At 58.6% G+C, this 19,137-nt stretch overlaps 2 protein-coding genes across 5 annotated transcripts; both read left to right on the top strand.

The window, feature by feature from the left end:
* Positions 1 to 1,651: 1,651 nt before the first annotated feature.
* ZNF414 (zinc finger protein 414) lies at positions 1,652 to 5,318 on the top strand. The gene is given in 8 exon segments (NM_001038175.2): positions 1,652 to 1,770; positions 2,467 to 2,779; positions 3,110 to 3,217; positions 3,332 to 3,437; positions 3,981 to 4,327; positions 4,410 to 4,460; positions 4,877 to 5,050; positions 5,145 to 5,318. Coding segments are annotated over 8 exon segments (1,176 nt in total). The 5' UTR covers positions 1,652 to 1,767; the 3' UTR covers positions 5,219 to 5,318.
* A 90-nt stretch (positions 5,319 to 5,408) lies between these two features.
* PRAM1 (PML-RARA regulated adaptor molecule 1) lies at positions 5,409 to 18,113 on the top strand. 4 transcript variants are annotated; one of them, XR_807673.4, is made up of 10 exons: positions 5,409 to 10,063; positions 12,414 to 13,914; positions 14,009 to 14,054; positions 14,135 to 14,202; positions 17,021 to 17,078; positions 17,183 to 17,294; positions 17,406 to 17,572; positions 17,659 to 17,692; positions 17,788 to 17,822; positions 17,941 to 18,113. XR_807673.4 is itself a non-coding variant. In XM_002688891.6 (10 exons), exons 1-10 carry the CDS (start codon positions 10,061 to 10,063, stop codon positions 17,967 to 17,969), a joined length of 2,049 nt encoding a protein of 682 aa, XP_002688937.1. In that variant the 5' UTR covers positions 5,409 to 10,060; the 3' UTR covers positions 17,970 to 18,113. The 4 variants fall into 4 exon arrangements, 2 of the variants coding, with proteins under 2 accessions (XP_002688937.1, XP_024850691.1); XM_002688891.6 differs by having other exon boundaries at positions 17,406 to 17,568; XR_009495182.1 differs by lacking the exons at positions 17,406 to 17,572; positions 17,659 to 17,692; positions 17,788 to 17,822; positions 17,941 to 18,113 and having other exon boundaries at positions 15,478 to 17,078; positions 17,183 to 17,223.
* The last annotated feature ends 1,024 nt before the right edge of the window (positions 18,114 to 19,137 follow it).

Here is a 19,137-nt window from a genome sequence, read left to right as displayed (position 1 = left end):
ACGGAAATACATTGTATATAAAGCCAACACTTGCCTAGAACTCTCAAATGCTTGAATAATGTATTCCAGAGATCTTACAGCAAAGATCCACTTTACTGTCCCAACAATGATGCATCCTCCAAAGGACACCCAGCAATCAGATGGTGTACCTCCCCCTGCTAAAAATTCATCAGCTAGAATAGAGACCACACACCTCTCTTTCCACGGTTTACTAGGTCCCTGAATGACCTTTCTTGAACCATGTCTACCTTCTGATATTCACTCCCTGCCTCCACCTGGCTCCAGCAGTGAGCTGATCACTTCACTGTTTCTTGAAAAAGATAAGCTTGTCCCTCCCCAACTCAGGCCACTTGCACCAGCTATTCTTTCTTCCCACAGCGATGTGGCCGCCTGAACTTCCATTGGGTAACTCCCTTCTGACAATCAGGCAACAGCTCAGAAGTCATCTCACAGAGAAACTTCCCTGGCCCATGACCATCACATCCTTCTGGGCTTTTTTCCCCCCTCTATTGTGCTCAGCCAGTCAGTCACCAGTGACTCTCTGCAACCCCATGGACTGTAGCCTGCTAGGCTCCTCTGTCCATGGGATTCTCCCCAGCAAGAATACTGGAGCGGGTTGCCATTTCCTCCTCCAGGGGATCTTCCTGGCCAGGGGATCAAACCAGCGTCTCTTACATCTCAGCATTGACAGGCGGGTTCTTTACCACTAGCGCCACCTGGGAAGCCCTTTTTCCTTTATGGCACTTAATATAACCATAAGATCATTTCCCGCATTTGTTGATTCATTGTCTGTTTCCCCATTTTAAAACTTGAGTGCCCCCTGAGAGCAGGAATGTTGGCCTGTCCTGTTCATCTCTGGATCCCCAGAGCCTAGCACAAAGTAGGCACTCAAGGAACGTAAGTTGGATAGGTGACTCATTTCATGCCAGGGCTCTCCACCTATCCTCCTGAAAACACACACTGCTCCATCTTTAGGCTACGCACGTTCCGGGTGTCCTGAGGAAGGATAGTGAACTTGTTTCCCGCCCTTGGCTATCTCAACAGATCCAGTCCAACTTCCGGACTAAGTGCATTGAAAATGTTGAAGTCTGTGGCAATTTCCCTCCAAAGACGCAGCCCTCTAAACATGACCTTCTCAAAACTTGAGAACTGCTGTTTATCCTCCTTCGAGATATGGTGACGGGACGGGAGAAAATGAAGATGCTCATTTTGCACAGGAGAACACAAAGGCCCGGGAAAATTTTAATCCTAGATCCCTGCACACATTTTCTGGGCATAGCTGCTGCTGCTGCTGCTAAGTCGCTTCAGTCGTGTCCGACTCTGTGCGACCCCAGAGACGGCAGCCCACCAGGCTCCCCAGTCCCTGGGATTCTCCAGGCAAGAACACTGGAGTGGGTTGCCATTTCCTTCTCCTATGCATGAAAGTGAAAAGTGAAAGTGAAGTCGCTCAGTCGTGTCCGACTCTTCACGACCCCATGGACTGCAGCCTACCAGGTTCCTCCATCCATGGGATTTTCCAGGCAAGAGTACTGGAGTGGGGTGCCATTGCCTTCTCCCTCTGGGCATAGCGGTTCGGGAGAATCCTGGATCTCAGGCCCCGCCTCCTGGCTGAGCACAGTGCGCGTACCCCGCCCCCGTTCTCGCGAGACCTAGGAGCCGAAAAAATGGCGCCGACGTGAGCGCGAGCCCGCGGCCACCGAAGGAGTCGCCGCAGCCTTAGTTGGAGCCGCTGAAGCCGCGGGAACAAGAGGCTGAACCAAGCTGAGGATGGTGAGCGCGACACCGGGGATGCGGACGCGGCGAACAAGCAGGGACTGGCGGGGAGCGGCCTTCTAAGCCTCCTGCCGACCCCGCCTCCACATCCGGGCAGTCGCCCGCCGCTGTCACTCAGGGAGCACCCTACCCCCTACTTCCGGTCCTGGCTTCGACTGGGCCACGCCTACAGGGCTCAGGCACCGCCCCCTGGTCTTTATATGTTTGGGGTCCCAACACCTCCAGTTCGCCTGCACAGCTCGAACCCCTCTGGTAGCTATATCTCCGTTCTCAAACACCCACTTGGCCACTTCTGGCCCTCCAGAATCTTCCTAGCCGCGCCCTGTTCAGAGCCCCGCCTTTGCACCGCCCACTCCCTCTGGGCCACGCCCCAGCCTTGTAGTGGAGGGGCCCCTCAGCTTTCCAAGTTAGGATCAGAGCATGCTTATTTCATATAGGGGCTTCCTGGAAAGGTACCCCCTTCTACATTTGGCACACCTCCCAACTCTCTTCCAAAGGACGGGGACACTGGAGGCAGACGTTCAACCCCCTCACCCACTGCCTCTCCTTATGATGGGGGCCGACTGGGTGATGTCTCCGGGGCATTCGCTGTTTCAGAAACACCCAATGGTTATGGAGGGGTGAAGGGATTCCTCTAGCTGGCACAGGCAGACCTGGGCCCAGGGGGTTCTCCCCACCTCTTCCTTCCACCAGGATGAGGAACCCTCGGGGCCCAGCCTGGACATGCCGGCTACTGCAGAGCCCAGCTCCAGTGAGACCGACAAGGGGGTGTCCCCAGTTCTGGCTGCTATAGACAAATCCTCTTCTATGGAGGAGGAGCCGGGCCCTGACCGGGCAACCACACCCCCAGTGTGGGAACGTGGAGGGCCCACCGGAGGGACCCAGCAGGGTGCCTCCCCAGCCCCAGACAGTGGCCATTCCGGACCTGGACACACCCTTGGCCCAACCAGCACTGTCTCCGGGACCAGTGAGGACCTGCGGCCTCCCAGACGACGCCCACCACCAGGTGACACGTGATGGGACCTTCTGGGGGATCACAGGCCTGGAACAATAGAAATGCAGACTACTGAGTATCTCCAGACTGGGGGCCCACCTAGAGGGAATCACCACTTGCTGAGCCCCATTGTGTGCCAGGCTGTGGTTCCAACGAAGAGCCAGGGAAACTCAGCCGCTATTTTCTGGTGGGGGAGGCAGAAGGTAAAGGCCTCAGTAAGAAACCATAGTTAGTAGTTGCAGGGTAGTTGCAGCCCCATAAATGCCTCTCTGGGGCAGAGCCCTGGACAACGTGGATGACGAAGGGATGGTGACCCTCCCCCTGCTTCTGTGCATCCTTCAGGGAAGCAGATACCGTGCTCCAGCCCAGGCTGCTGCCTCAGTTTCCCCAGCGTTCGAGACCTGGCACAGCATCTGCGTACCCACTGCCCACCCACACAGTCCCTGGAAGGTAGGGCCAGGGTAGATGGTGGGGAGGCAGGTTAGGGTGGGAGGCGGGCCGACCCTCCCGGCCAATCCTGGCCACCCAACTCCACTCCTCTGTCATTCATCCCTGTGCCGCCAGGCAAGCTCTTCCGCTGTTCCGCCCTGAGCTGCACCGAGACCTTCCCCAACATGCAGGAACTGGTGGCCCACGGCAAGCTGCACTACAAACCCAACCGCTACTTCAAGTGAGACCTGGTCCACCGTGACCTCTGCTGGTGTGGGGGACCAGGCAGCTCCCCCTGACCACCGATTTTGACAGCTACTACCTGGGGTCCTGGCTTTTCTCCCTTCCTTTTCCGAGGGGGTTGAATCAGGAAGAGGACGTGATCTAGGGCCAGCCTTGCCCTTACCTGCCCAGAAGAGACTGGTCCCTAGAGCCAATTCCAGGGACCCCGAGGGCGGGGCTTGGGAGGGAGTATGTGTGTAGAGGGGGACATACATGGCACGACTCCGCCCAGTCCTCTACTTCCCAAGAGGAAAACTGATAACCTAAGTCAAAATTGAGACTTCCTTCCTCTTCCCAGGGTTCCGACCTGGAGAAGTCCGGAAGGGTCGCGACCACTGTGGGCGGCCGCTTAGGGCAAACTCCTCCCCCGCAGGTGGGGGAGTCAGGTTATTTGGGCCCAGGGTCCTTGACCACCCTGGAGCGGCGGCTCTCCAGGTTACCGCGGATAGGCCCCTCCCTGGGTCTCCTGGGAGACCCAGCCCAGCCCTGTGCTGCCCCCCAGGTGTGAGAACTGCCTGCTGCGCTTCCGCACTCACCGCTCGCTCTTCAAGCATCTGCATGTTTGCGCCGAGCATGCGCAGAGCCCAGCCCCGCCGCCGCCACCCCCGGCCCTGGACAGGGAGTCGCCCGCGTCCGAGCGCCCCCCGGAGTCCGACCCTGCGCCGGCGCCTGGCCTGCCGTACCCGCTGCTCGAGCCGTTCACGACCCCTGCCCCTGCCCCCACCGGGCCCTTTCTGCCCTACCTGAACCCCGCGCCTTTTGGCCTAAGTCCCCCACGCCTGCGCCCCTTTCTGGCCGCCGCTCCGGGGCCTCCTGCCTCCAGCGCCGCCGTCTGGAAAAAGAGCCAAGGTGAGTGTGGGCTATCGGGGCCGCCTTCAGGGTGGGCTGGGCTCACTCTGGCTTCTGACCTTGACCCGCCCGTTGACCGCAGGTGCAGGCGGCAGCCCGCGAAGACCCCAGGGCGGCTCCGACGCGCCCTCAGGTGCGTGCAGGTGACCACCAGGGAGGGTGGAGGGGATTTCTTTCCTGCGCCCGGCGGGACCTGGGGGATACCCACCCCCTTTCCAGGTGCCCAGAAATGTCTCCCCCGAAATACAGGATTTTGCCTTTAAAATTGCGGCCCCTGCTCCTTCATCTGCGCCGGCGTTTCCGTGTAAAACTCGCGCCCGGATCCGGAGCCCTTCCCTCCCACATGGGTTCAGAGGATGGGAGGAGGGGACGCGGATAAGTCAAGTTTAGTGCCCCCAGACACTTGGGGAAACAATCGGGAGAAACGGATCGGCCAGGCCAGCGCCCCCCGCCCCACGCCCCAACTCCCGGGAGCTGATGGGGAGGCTGGGAAAGGTCCGACCCGCCCTCGCCCAGGGCCGGGGCTGACCGGGTCCTGCCTGCCCGCAGGGCACGCGGCTCCCAGCCGCATCGTGTGGGAGCACACGCGCGGCCGCTACTCATGCATGCAGTGCGCCTTCTCCACGGCCTCGCGGCCCGCCATGACCCTACACTTGGAGGACCACCGCCCCGGCGGCCCCGCGGCCCCGGCGCCCGGGCAGCCGCGCCCCGACGCGCCGGCGGGTAAGGCCAGGGGGAGCGCGCGGGTGGGAAGGGTGGGGGGTCCTGAGGCGAGGACCGGGGCTGAGGCTCAGGCGCTCTCTCCTCTGCCACCCAGACCCGGCCCCGCTGGCACCCAAGGCATCGCCGCTGCTGTCTGAGGGGGAGTGTCCTGTTTTCTCGCCGCTCTGAACGCCGCCGCGTAGGGAGCGGGCTGTGGGTAATGGTGTCGTTTTAGGGAAAGCCTGAGATGGCAGGGGTGGGGGGCAATAAAAGAGGCAGATGAGCCAGCTGTAGATGTGCCGTGTGTCTGGGTCCCTTGCTCCTCCACTGCAGTCCTGGGGCACCGCCACCTTGGGAGGAGGCAGGTCCCCCCTCACTGCCCACCTGTGTCCCGCCTCCCCTGTCACCTCAACCCTGGGACAGCTGTTGGTGACCTTCCCTTCTGTCCTACCACTTCCAGAAACCAGATGAGATGGCACTTGCCAGTTTTATTTGAAAAGTCCCAGGAGCACCCAGCCAGAACCCTCCAGATCCTGAGGCGTGTGCCAACCCTCAGGGAGGTGACAGAGCAGTCCTGGCAAAAGTGGTGCCAGGTCACCCGGGCTGGACGCTGTGTGGCAGGCTGGGGCTTAGGCCTCATAGCCACTCTCCCTCCCTGTCCTCTGGACTGTCACTGTGGGCTGCCCATCTCCCCTTTTATCTCCAGCCCTGAGGATGAGGCTGGGTGTTGGCCAGTCCTCCAGAGCCTGGCTCCCTCCCTCCTCCTCTCCCCCATATAGGTTCTCTCCTTCCTTTTCTTCCTGGGAGTCAGGTGGGGGCCAGGGTTCAAAATCTGGTCCCACAGCTGCTGTCACCAGAACCCTGAGGGTCGAACCTCCAGGGTATGGAAGCCCCATCCCTCTGGGCCTGGCTTTACCTGCTACATCTTTCTCCCTTCCAGCCCTGTGGCCCCCTAGCCCAGACCTCATCTTGCTTGGTCCTGGGCACCAGAAGCAGTCCTCCACCCCCCGCCCCCACTTCCATCCAGTCTGAAGACCCCTGGAAACAAGTCTCTTCCAATCGTGCCCCTTCCCATGCCTAGTACCCCTATCGCTCCTCTCAGCTCTCTGGATGAAGATCCTGTCCTCCTAGTAGCCCACAGGGCCCCATCTTGCACATCTTCCACTCTTCCTATCAGGGCCACACTCACCATTCCTCTCCTCTTCCTCCTGGGGAACCTAGACATCCTGTGAGCAAGAACCCAGCGACTCCTAGCCCCACCCCACCCCGTTTCATCCCTTACCTCCTCCATCTTCCACGTTATCAGGGTTGTCCTCTGTCTGCCACCAACAAGACACTGGTCACCCCCTGGGGGGAAGTCCCCGGGCCCCACCCCTCACCCAGCAGCAGCCTCCTGTCTTCCTCTTTTCTCCTTTCCTGTCCTCCCCGAGTCCTCCTCAGAATCTTCATCTCTCAGTCTCAGAGCCAAGCAAGGTCCTCAACATGGAAGCCATCCAGGTAAAGCCTAGCTGGGGTATCGGCTCAAACACCTGCTCCCGTTAGTGTGGCCGCTGTGTCTCCTCGAAGTTGAACACTTCCAGGTTCCGAAGGCCCTTCTGCTTCTCCTGGGAAGGGCAGTAGGGAGATCTAGTGCCCTTAGGACCTATCCCACCTGGACATCCAGGAGCCGGACTGCCTGCCCTCCATCCTCGGGCTCTCAAGGGGCTTCAGGGCTCCAGTGTTCTTGATGGGGTTGCAGCTGAGGCCCAGGTAACTCCGGCCAGGTGACCACGCTGCCACCATCTCCAGGCCCCCAGGCCCCTACTGAGGCAGCTGACACTGAACACGAGCTGTGGGACCATTAGGGAACCCTGGGGGCTCCAGACCCCCATAAGCTCCCCCGACACACACTTCTCAGCCAGAAGCCTTGGATCCACAGCTGGGTGACCCTGGGGAAGATTCAGCCTTTTGGGGGAGCCTTTTGGGTATGACATGCAACATGTGGGACTTTAGTTCCCTCACCAGGGATCAAATCCATGCCCCCTGCACTGAGCACAGTCCTAACCACAGGACTGCTGAGGAAGCTCCAAGACCGACCCTCTAAGTATCTCACTTTTCTAGTCCTTAAAGTGGGTGTCATGACAGTCTGCCTTTGGAGTTCTTGTGAGAATTCACAGAGGGATGGGGAGAGAGGGAGGGGGCTTGAGAAACGTTGGCCAGCAGTTGACATCCCTCCAGCCACCAAGCCTGTGGCTGGCTGCCTGGGGCCCTCTCAAGAACCTGGGGAGGAGGTGGGTCAAGGGCCCACTGTACAGATAGAGAAGGCGAGGCTAGGTTGGTAAGCTGACTGAGCCCAACTCTAGCCAGGCTCGGTTCCAAAGTCACACTGATTTCTACACGACCCCAAAAGTGGGACACAGTTACCACTGATGAGAAAACCCAGGCACTCTCACCTTTTCCTGCACCTCCAAGGCCCTAGACACCTTTGGGAATATGGCCCGAGGCTCACCCTTTCCTGCATCTCCAGGGGACCAGGGTCCCCCAGCGCCTAGAAGTCTTCACCCTAAGGCCCTCGTTCAGCCACCCCCGAATCCAGGCCGTGCCGTGTGTCACTTCCTAGTGTGTCAGGACCTTTCCAGAGAGACTCAGAGCCAAATGTTGGCCCAGGTACCTGCCTCCCAACTCCATCATCCACGTAGATGCAACAGCCCCTCCCATGGGTACAGTGGGTCCACGGTCCCCATGCTCCCCGGGCCCCTCGCTGGCCTCTGGAGCAAGCTGAAAGTGCTCTGAGGCCTGGCGAGTTGGGTCACTGGAAACTGCCTCCTACCCTCGTGCATGTGTGTTCAGTCACTCAATGGTGTCCGACTCTGTAACCAGTAGCCTGCCAGATTCCTCTGTCCATGGAATTCTCCAGGCAAGAATACTGGCATGGGTTACCATTTCCTCCTCCAGGGGATCATCCCAACCTAGGGGTCGAACCCACGTCTCTTGTGTCTCCCACATTGGCAGGCAGATTCTTTACTACTGCGCCACCTCCTACCCTCATCCCCTCCCAACTCATGTCCAATCTTTGTCTGCTCGCTTGGGAAGTCTTACTGCTCCCAATGTCCCCAATGTGCCTTATGGGCCTCTGCAGCCCCTGGCCTCTCTCTGGCCAACCAAGCTGTGACCTCAAAGCCTCCACAGGTTCCTCCACAGCCCCACCACCTCAACTCCAAGATGCCTGAAAGCAGTCCCTCTGAGGGCCCTAGCTCCGCCCAGCAGAGGGCGCTCAGGAGTGTCCATCTGAAGGGAGGATGAATGAGGGGCCCACGTGTCCAGGCAGGCACCCACCTTGTGCAGCTACCCGAGGGCGCAGGTTGGCCAGAGACTGCAGGTTCCCAGGCTCAGCAGCTCTGGGACACAGACCTCTTCATCCTCAGCCTCAGCCTCCTACTCGGAGGGGAACCCACACCAGGAATGTGACCCAGAGTGCATGTTGGTCTGTGCAGGGCCCTAGGGGCCCCAGAATCCCCGAGCTCTGCTCTTAGAGCAGACACACAGGCGGAGTCACTGCCAACTGCTGTCTGTAGCCTTCTGGAAACTTCAAACATCCCTGCTAGTCTAGGTGTGATCCTTGGATCACAGTATGGGCATCATCTGGGATGCTTCAGACTCTGACAGACCTGAGGCACAGCTCACACTTTATCGGGATGCCAGGGTGACTAGTGGACCAAGTTCTTTCCCAGCTTCACATTAGAATCACCCTGAGGGTATGTAAGAAATCCCCAGGCTCAGGCCACAACCCAGACCAATTAAGTCAGAATCCCCAGGAACAGACTTACCTGATGGCTCAGTGGTAAAGAATCTACCTGCCAGTGCAGGGGACATGGGTTTGACCCCTGGTCCAGGAGGATCCCTCATGTTGAGGGGCAGCTAAGCCCCTGCACCTGTGCTCTAGAGCCTGGGCCCTGCAACTACTCAAGCCCCGCCCCAGCTCCCTAGATCCTGTGCTCTACAACAAGCGAAGTCACCACAATGAGAGAAGCCTGCACGCTGCAACTAGAGTATCTCTGCTCTTTGCAACTTGAGAAAGCCTGCAAAGACCCAGTGTAGCCAAAAAGTTTTAAATTAAAAAAAAAAAAAAAAGGATCTCCAGGAGTTTCTGTTCACCTCTGTGAACTCTTCAAGGGACCCCGACGGTGTGGCCAAGCTGAGAATCAGGGCTCTGCTCTCCCCCACTGGGTGTTTTCTCCTTTCCTATGAGCCCCAAGGTCACTGACCTCTTGGGAACCAAGCCAAGCCATCAGGGTTTCCCTCCAGACAGTGCTGGTCTTGTGCCCCACCTTTACCCCTCCTTTGCTGGTCTCCCAGCCACCCCCATTTTCCTCCTTCCCTAGTCCTCTGGGAACCTGGACACTGCCCACCCATCCGCCCATCACCAAATCTGCCACCCCACCTGGGCTGTCGGCCTGTGTAGCAGCTGTCCCTGCAACAGGAAGTCCTGAGTCCTGCTCAGAGCTGGAAATCGGGACTGCAGGGAAGTGTTGAAATGAGGAAGGCATCTTGAGGCAACAAGGGCCAGCAGGAGGGCCTCACCCACCCGGCTCACTCCGACTCCCGAGTAAGCATGAAGCTTACCATGTCCCTTCCCTACTGAGAACTACCCCTCCCCTCGCACGGAGGCCCTGGCTGGAGGTGGCCTTGGCCTGCCTCTGTTGGCAGGAGGCCCTCCTGGACTGGCACAAGTCCTCCCTGGAGTTCGGAGGCCAGCACACGGCAGGACTGGGGTGGCAATGAGAGGGCAGCGGAATCTAGAAATGAGTGACTGTTGGGAGGGATTCTGCTAACAGGATGCCCAAAGCTTGCAGGGCAGGACAGGAATTCAAGAAGCACTGACAGGATCTGAGACCAGGCTGGGGCTGTCCCCGCCTCTGCCCCTTCCTCCCCTCCCCTCCCCGCCTGGCCAGCAGACCCCACCCCGTGGAGCAGAAGCCACAGTCACTTCCTGAAGGCAGCGGTCCTGGCCTGGGTCCCACTCGCCTTGTGGTCCATCGCCCTCCTGCAGCCATGGTGAGTGAGTCTCCAGGGCCTGGGAGAGCCCCACACTGGCTGGAGGTGAGGGATGCCATGGGTGGAAACCAGAGGGGCATATTCCAAAAGTGGGGCGGCAGAAGGGCAGGAAAGCTGTTGGGGACATGAGAAAGACCGCCACAAATGCCCAGAGGTAAGAAGCAGCCGGAATCCACTTCTGGGACAGCTCAGGCTCCGAGGGGCGGCGATGGGCTGAGGCTGTGACCAGAAGGGGAACAGGTGGGCCTGCTGGGGTGACTCCCCTCCCCCAAGGTCAGCATGAACAGCCACCGGGTAACAGGCAGCCAGGGTGAGTGGCAGGGACTTCCTGTGGGTGACAAAGTAGGTCATATACCTGCTTCCCACCCCGCCCACCCCAGCAGTCCTCCAGGCCCTGACCTGCTGACCTGACTTCTCCGGCCCCCTGGGTCACCTGGGAGCCTATCCCAGCCCAGCTGGTGGGGGGGTGCTTTCAGAGGTATCTCAGGCCCTAGGCAGGAACTGCCACCCTTCCTTGTTCTCTGGGTCAGGGGAGAGTGAAGCTCAGACAGGGCAGATGAGTGAGGTCCTACCCTTCCCCTCCCCAATCTCCTAGACCCCAGGTGAAGCCAGGCCCAGGGGCCTGTGGCAGGGCCACTTCTGGGGTCATTTGTCAGTCAGAGCAGCCCTGGCCTACTTGTGTGTCTCCTGTGTCTGTGACCGAGGGTGTAGGTCCTGTCGAGACGGGATCCAGGATGGACTTCATGTGCCAGGACTGGTGCACCACATCAGACTGGATGTGGCAGAGTATATGCTGTTTGTCTCAGTGTCCAGTATATATATATAGATAGATAGATAGATATTTTTTTTTTTTTTGCCGTGCCACACGGCATCATGTAGGATCTTAGTTCCCCAACCAGGGATCAACGCACCTCCTGCATTGGAAGCATAAAGTCTCAACCACCGAGCCACAAGGGAAGTCCCTAGTAGATTCTTTATTTCAACAAATAGTTACTGAGCATCTTACTGAGTGCGAGGCACTGGGAAGACAGCGGCGCTGCTGCCCTCGTGTCACGTTCAGGGGCAGCGGGGGAGGGAGTTGACACACACACACACACAAACCCTAAATAGTCAAGACATTTAAAAAACAGTACTGGGTGGCAGTGTAGCAGTTACGACTCCTTGCTTCCAATGCAAGGGGCACTGGTTCAATGCCTATTTGGGGAACTAGGAATATATAGTAGCACATGCTACGTGGCATGCCAATAAGTAGTAAAAAAAAAAAAAATAAGTAAAAATAAATAGGATGATATAGAGTGGTAGGCACTAAGAGAAAAATCAGGCAGGTTGGGGGGATCAGAGTCCTAGGGGGATCCTTTTTTTTTTTTTAAATCAGGGTGTTCTGGGAAAAAAGGCCTCTACCACATGGAATAAAGGAGTAGAAACCCGGAAGAGGAGAGAACGTGCAGTGGGAAGTGTGGCCCAGGCAGGCCAGGCGGCAGGAGCCAAGCAGGAGAGGGAGGCCAGGGAGGCGGCAGCAGGGGGAGGTCAGGCGTGCCGTTCAGGGGGTTTGTGAGCTCTGGAGCTTTTACTGTGGGGAAGTGACAGAGCACACCCAGATTCAGTGCAGACAGACTCAGGCCTCCTCTGGCTGCTGAGGGTGCACTGACCCGGAATGGGGGTGTGGGGCGTCGGGGGCAGGAGAAACAAGGAGGAGCCTCTTACAGTAATGCTGTTGCGGGGGAGGCCGCCTCCCCTGGGTGGATTCCAGGACAGGGGTGCAGGTGGTCCGAAGTTGTTCAGTTCCAGATATACTAATATACATTTCTTGCTTTTGGCTGCACCGGCTCTTAGTGGTGGCACGCGGAATCTTCAGTTGAGGCACATAAACTCTTCATTGTGGCATGTGGGATCTACTTCCCCAAACAGGAGCTAGGAGACTTAGCCACCTGACTGCCAGGGAAGTCCCTCCAGATACATTTTGAAATAAGAAAAGAAAGGCCTAGGGACATGCAGGAGGGGAGGAGGAGCTTGAGGATGCTCTACAGAGTTCGGGTGGGGGCAGGTATGGGAGCAGAAGGCCACAGGGGACCCCAGGAGCGTGGGTCCAGAGTGGGGTGAGGGTGGGTGCACATTCCGGGCTTAAGTGATGAGGTCAGAGGGTGTGTGGTAGTTCAGGAAGAGAGCCTGGCACTCTCACGGGGAGGCTGGAGACAAAAACATGGGAGTCTGGTCAAGAGAAGAGAGTCAACGGCAGAAGGCCGGGAGGAGGACGACAAGGGTGTGTGTCTGTGGTCGGTCTGCTTGTCCCCACGTCCGTCTCTCCATGGCCCCCATGTGTATGAGTCCCTTGCCTGCCTGTGTCCCCTAGGGGAGTCATCAGGACTTCCGGAGCCTTCAAGCAAAGTTCCAGGCCTCTCAGCCGGAGACTGGTGACCTCCCCAAAAAGCCCCCGAAGCCTGAGTTCCAGAAACTCCTCAAAAAGTTCCCACAGCCAGAGCTAGGCGAGCACCCCAAGAAGCCCCCACAGCCTGAGTTCACTGACCTGCCCAAAAAGCCTCCCAAACTTGAGTTCAGTGAACTCTCCAAGAAGTTCCTGCAGCCCGAGGCCACGCCGCTCCCCAGAAAGCCCGAGGTCCCTGAGGCCCCCTCTCAGAAGCCCCCGCAGCAGCCTGAGCTCAGCAACACCCCCAGGCCCCCCATGGAGCCCAAGTTCAGTACTCCTCATAAGAAGCCCCCGCAGCCTGAGTTCTGTGGGCTCCCCAGAAAGCCCCCACAGCCTCAAGTCAGTGGCCTCCCTAAGAAGCCCCTGCCGCAGCCCGAGTCCAGTGAGATCCCTCCAGTGCCCCTCTTAAAGCCCGAATTCAGTGAGCCCCATCCCCACTCCTCAGAGCCTAACTTCAGTACTCTTCCCAAGAAGCTCCCACAGCCTGAGTTCTGTGAGCTCCCCAGAAAGCCCCTGCAGCCTCAGGTTGGTGGCCTCCCTAAGAAGCCCCTGCTGCAGCCCGAGTCCAGTGAGGTCCCTCCAGTGCCCCTCTTAAAGCCTGAATTCGGTGAGCCCCACCCCCACTCCTCAGAGCCTAACTTCAGTACTCTTCCCAAGAAGGCCCCGCAGCCTGAGTTCTGTGAGCTCCCCAGAAAGCCCCTGCAGCCTCAGGTCAGTGGCCTCCCTAAGAAGCCCCTGCTGCAGCCCGAGTCCAGTGAGGTCCCTCCAGTGCCCCTTTCAAAGCCCGAATCTGGTGAGCCCCACCCCCACTCCTCACAGCCCGACTTCAGTACATTTCCCAGAAAGATCGCCCGGCCTCAGCTGAATGACCTCCCCAAGAAGCCCCTGCCACCTGAGTTTGGTGACCTCACCAGGACATCCTCGGAGCCGGAGGTCAGTGTGGTTCCCAAGAAGCCACGCCAGTGTGAGTTCAAGGTGCTCTCCAAGAAGCCCCCGCAGCCCGAGCCCACCAGCCTCTCGAGGACATCCTCGGAGCCCGAGTTCAGCGTGTTCCCCTCAAAGTTTCTGCAGCCCGAGTGTCGGGGGCCCCCCCGCAAGCTCTCCCAGCCGGAGCCCGGTTCTCTTCCCAGGAACCTCCCAAGAAAGCCCCTGCTCCCTGGCTCCTTTTCAGAGAGCTCGCTGCCCTCTGCCGTAGCGGGCTCCAACCCCCGGGTCCCGCTCAGCCCAGGGTTTGGGGCACGGCAGCAGAGATCAGGAGCCCTCGCTCGGAGTGCTGGCTCCAGGCTGGGTCTCAGACCTGGTCACCTGCCCCGGCGGAGGCCTCTACCCCCGGCCAGCAGCCTGGGCCCTCCCCCAGCCAAGCCCCCACTGCCCCCAGGCCCCAGGGACATCCAGAGCTTCCGGAGAGCTGCAGCAGCAGACACAGGTGGGTGTGGATGGCCCAGGTAGAAAGCAGGGGCAGGCAGGTCGATGCTCCCTGGCCTACCCACGTCCCCACCTCCCATCTCATCTCTCCACAGCTCTGCCCAGGACCTCCTCTTCTGCTGGCCTCTACTTAATCCCACAGTGAGCATGGGGAGTCAGGGAGCACAGGCATGGGTCACGGGGCTGAAACAGGCCCTCACTCACGTCAGGTATCCCTGCAGGGACCCAGACGAGGTGTACGATGATGTCGAGCCCACAGACCACTCTGGACCCGGCCCCAGGAGCAGAGGTGACAGAGCGGGACACTCAGCCAGACCAGTCTGCTGAAGCATCCGAGGAGGGGGAACAGTCATCACAGGGGCCTATTCTGTCCATGTTGCTAGTACCAGGCCCCATGACAACCCATATGCCTGAGGGATTGAAAGCAGAGCTGCTGCTGCTGCTGCTGCTAAGTCACTTCAGTCGTGTCCGACTCTATGCGACCCCATAGACGGCAGCCCACCAGGCTCCCCCATCCGTGGGATTCTCCAGGCAAGAACACTGGAGTATAGCTAGGGGAGAAAAAAAGAGAGAAAGGGGTCAGAGAGGTCATGGCAGCTCCTGGTGGAGGAACAGGAAGGACAGCCAGAGGCCAGCAGCCTGACCACGGTGCGGCCAAGCCAAGGGTTGTGTCCCAGGGTGGTGGCCGTAGACATGTAGAACAGGGGAAGAATCCCATAGAGGGGCATTTCCCTGGTCTAGTGGTTAAGACCCTGAACTCCCAACACAGGGGGCACAGGTTTCATCCCTGTTCCAGGAATAAGATCCTGCAAGCAGCGTGGCCAAAAAAAAACAAAACCCAAAACCGGCAAGGATGTAATGGTGTATCACCAGGGATGATAGCAAGCAAACTCAGGATAGGGATGAGGCTTAAATGTTGAGCCTGCACCTGGGTGTCAAGTGGAGGTGACCCTGAGTAAGGAAGAGGTGTCAGGAGATCCACAGCACTGGAGGTGCCTGAGGGGAAGGGCTTGGGCCTGAACTCAAGAAGGAGAGGGCTGGAGCCAGGATATGGCCGACCCTCCAGATCCATGTGCTCTGGGTGTCCAAGGCCCCTTTTGTCTCGTTTTCCATGCCTCCGCTCCTGGAGAGCATGAGGAAGGCCAGGCAGGTCCAGCTCAGGGAAGAGGCATTCACCGACCTCACATGAGAAATGCACCCCATCTCCCCACCAGCACTTAATGGATGTGCACTGTGCCCCCCCACCCCCATTTTACACAAGTGGAAGCTTGAGACATGACTTGCCCCAGCTCACAGCCAGCACATGGGAGCCTCTGCCCCCAGGCTGCTTCCTGCCCTTATCTCTGGAGGGTCTCCTGCCAGGCAACCTCTTGTCAGAGGTACCCGAGGGGTCCCCAGCTGCTGCCCCTCCTCACCAGCCCAGCCCCCAAAGCCTGCTGCCTCTATGGCTTGACTCCTTCCTGGGCCCTGCTACTTCTCCTGGGCTTGCTTTCCCCAGGGGCTGCTTGCAACACCTCTGTGAGCACAGAGCTTCCTGACAGGGCCCCTCTTGCTTCCGCTCTAGTGAGGCTCTGTGGCTCGGGTCTGGAGGGGGCTGCCACTCCGGGGGATGTGGACCTCTGAATGCACCACCTCCAGCAACTCTGCAGGCATGAGCCCACCCTTTTCTGTTTCCCCAACCCCAAGTAGACCAGACACATCCTTAGCTTAGCTCACTGTCCCCCATCCTGTGCCGGTCATTCTCCAAGACTCTGACCCAGTACCACACGCTTGCCCAGATCTCTCCCTCTCGAGGGGTGGGGGTGGGTGCTCACAGCAGTGCAGACTGTCCCAAAGGCTGCTCTGCCCCTTTCATTTATCCCTGACCTGAGGGACTCTGGGTGCCTCCCTCACACTCTCTGCCTCACTCGGAGCGGTGGCAGCTCGCTGCACAGACAGGGAGCTCCTCAAGGGTCAGGAGCTGAGGGCAGCCTGCTCAGGATCTCACTGCCCCGGGTGCCGGGGCTATAGGGCGCCAGGGTCTGCCCTGCTCGGCTGCACCCAGGGCTGTGTGCGCTTAGGTTGCGGGAGGTGTATAGGAGCCCTGGGATGAAGTCAGTACTGCTTCCAGCTGGGTGACAATCTCCAGCCCGGGTGGCCTCTGGGTGTGACTGTCACTTCAGTACCAGGCTGAGGCTGGAGGCAAAAAGTGTCTGGGGAGGGAAGAGTGCACCATGCAGATATGCAGCCCCCTCCCCACCCCAGCGTGGTCTGGTATGCCCAGGGCGGCACTTCAAATCGTTCAGAGAGGACTGCAAAAAGAGCTGGGGGCTACAGGTTCTAGATCCTTCACTCACCCAGTGTTCATGAGGCTCTCACTGTAAGCAGACCCTTGGCCTGCAGTGCCCTCACCTAAAAAGCTGGTCATCTGCCAGGTAGTGAGTGGGCTGCCACCTGGGTGACTCCTTCCAGTCCAGTCTCCTCATCAGCCAGACCAAGCAAGAACCCCAGCCAGACACAGCCCCTTCTCAGAGGCAGGCTTTGTTTGCTTTGAGGAAACACTTTTCTTGGCCTTCTTTTTTGACCCATGCCTCATTAGAATTCCCAAAACCTACGTGCTGTAGGAGGGAAGGGTGAAACTGCCTCAAAAGCTGACAGAGGAGCCCTGCCTCTACCATTTAATGGCTTGGTGGCCTTGGGCAGGCTGCCTTACCTCTCCAGCCCTTGCTACCTCCTCAGCAGGCAACTTGGGATGACAGCCATCAAAAAGTTGAAAGAAGGGACTTCCCTGTTGGTTCAGCGGCTAAGACTTCACATTCCCAATGCAGGGGGCATGGGTTCGGTCCCTGGACAGGCAATTAGATCCCACATACTGCAACTAAGACCGAGAGCAGCCAAATACATTTTTTAAAGAAAAGAAAGTTGAAAGAAATGGTTAACGGTTTCTGCCGTGCCTGGCCTGTGGCAGGAGTTAGGAAAATGGAAGGGAATCTACTATGAGAGGCCTGGGCAGCTGAGGGTGAGGAGGAGACCCAAGTCCTGAAAACTGACCAGGGAACATCAGGCCACCAGAGCCAGAGGCCCACACTCAATGGCCCTGCCCTAACTCAGCACTCTGACTGTCCCAGATGAAGCGTTGTCGGCTCAGCAGTACCCGTGGAGGCCACCTCAAAACCCAGAGCTCAGGTACCAGAGGGAGGTGGGCAGGGCTGGGCTGAGCTGGGGAGAACAGTAAAAGGGGGTCCCTGAGAAGCATGAGCACCTAATTCCTTGGGGGGGCGGGTGCTCAGGAAGGAGAAGGTGCCTCTCCAGCCACCGCAGGTGCCGCCCACGGACCTGAAGTCCCTGAAGCAGCTCCGGAAGGCAGAGAAAGCTGAGCGGGAGTTTCGGAAGAAGTTCAAGGTGTGAATGAAGAGTCCTGGGAGGGCTGGGCTCGGCCCCAGGTGGCCACCGCCCCACACGGGGTTCTGAGGGCAGCAGGGCAAGCGGCAGCTCTTGTGTCCCCCTCCCCAGTTTGAGGGAGAGATTGTGGTTCAGACGAGGATGATGATCGACCCCAATGCCAAGACTCGCCGTGGGGGTGGCAAGCACCTAGGGATCCGGCGTGGGGAGATCCTGGAGGTGATTGAGTTCACCAGCAAGGAGGAGATGCTGTGCCGGGACACCAAGGGCAAGTGTGAGTGAGTCACCAGTGGAGGGCAGCCTGGGAAGGCAGGCCGCCCAAGGAGGGAGGAGACCTCACCCACCCACCCTGCTCTCTTCACAGATGGCTATGTGCCTAGAACAGCTCTACTGCCCTTGTGAGTGCCAGCGCTGACTGGGGACAGGGGGTGGGGGTAGGGGTGTGACAATAGGGCAGGGTGACCCTGACCGACCCAACTGTGCTCTCCACCAGGGAAACGGAGGTGTACGATGACGTCGCTGCCTGGGGTATGTAGATGCTCTGGGTGGATGGGACGGGTGGGGCGAGGTCCTCTGCTACTCCTCCAGGGGCTGCTGGCTACCTGCTCACAGGGAAAGGGTCACTGAAAGTCACCTTTCTTGGCAGATCCTTTGGACAGCCAACCATTGCCCTAGGGACAGTAAGGCTGCAGGTGTGGGGATGAATGGACAGCCCACCAGTCCAGTCACCTGCTAATCAGGAGCTCTGGACCCCAGCGGTTGCCTGGGCTCCTGTCTGGCCACGTCCACAGACCACATAAAGTCCCTCTTTTAAAGTGACTCCTGTGTCTTGTCTTTTCTTTCCCTGCTAATGACCACACACAGTGGAGCCATGATCAAATACTGGGGGGAAATCTGTGAGGTCCAGGTCTCCTCACCCCTCAAGGATAAAGGCCAGAAGGGAAAAAGGAGGGCAGGGGAAGGTGGCAGGGGAAGGTGGCAAGGGAGGGGGCCACTCTTGGAAGCTGAGCTGAGGGACCCTCTGATGGCACCAGGTCAGCTGCGGTCAGCGAGCAGAGGGAGATACTTGGGGGCCCTCCACGTCCAGCACGACAAGCAGCTGCTGCAGCTCCTCACGGGCAATAGCCCAAGTCAGTCACATTGTGGAGAGAATGTGACCCAGTTCTGACCAAGTACAGTATCAAGTTCAGCCGAAACCTCTGACAGGGCAGAACATGCTCAGAAACCTACACTCTTCTTGGTCTGTTTTAGCAAAGAAAAGCTGCTATGGACTGAAGTTTGTGTTCTGGCTGTCAAAAACAAATTCCTAAATTGAAAACCTACCCCTCTAGGTGACGGCACAAGAAAGCATGAGGTCCAGAGGCAGAGTCCTCGTGGATGGGATCTGTGCCCTATGAAAGAGGTCTGGGGACTTCCCTGGTTGTCCAGTGGTTAGGACAATGCACTTCCATGGCCAAGGGCCTGGGTTCAGTCCCCATCCTGTTTGGAGAACTGAAGACCCACAAGCCACATGGCACAGCCAAATAAAATATTGTTTTAAATATCTGAGAAAGTTCCCTCAACGACTCCTGCCACGTGAGGTTACAGCTAGAAAGTGTCATCCATGCACTAGGACAAGGCCCTCACCAGGCCCTGGATCTGCCAGCACCTTGACAGGACCACCCACCCTCCAGGACTGACAGAAACAAATGCTCCTTTCAGCAGCTGGGGCAGACTGGGACAAAGTCTGGAAGTGGGCCCCTTGCAGTATCTGTGTCCCATAGAATCACTGCACTGGGGAGACAGGCTGGTTGTGACAGCCAAGTACACCACCACTGGCACTGGAGACTCAGGCCCACTCAGG

Source organism: Bos taurus, chromosome 7 (genome assembly GCF_002263795.3).
Source record: "Bos taurus isolate L1 Dominette 01449 registration number 42190680 breed Hereford chromosome 7, ARS-UCD2.0, whole genome shotgun sequence".
Lineage (NCBI taxonomy): Eukaryota > Metazoa > Chordata > Mammalia > Artiodactyla > Bovidae > Bos > Bos taurus.
This window is presented reverse-complemented; position numbering and strand designations above follow the sequence as displayed.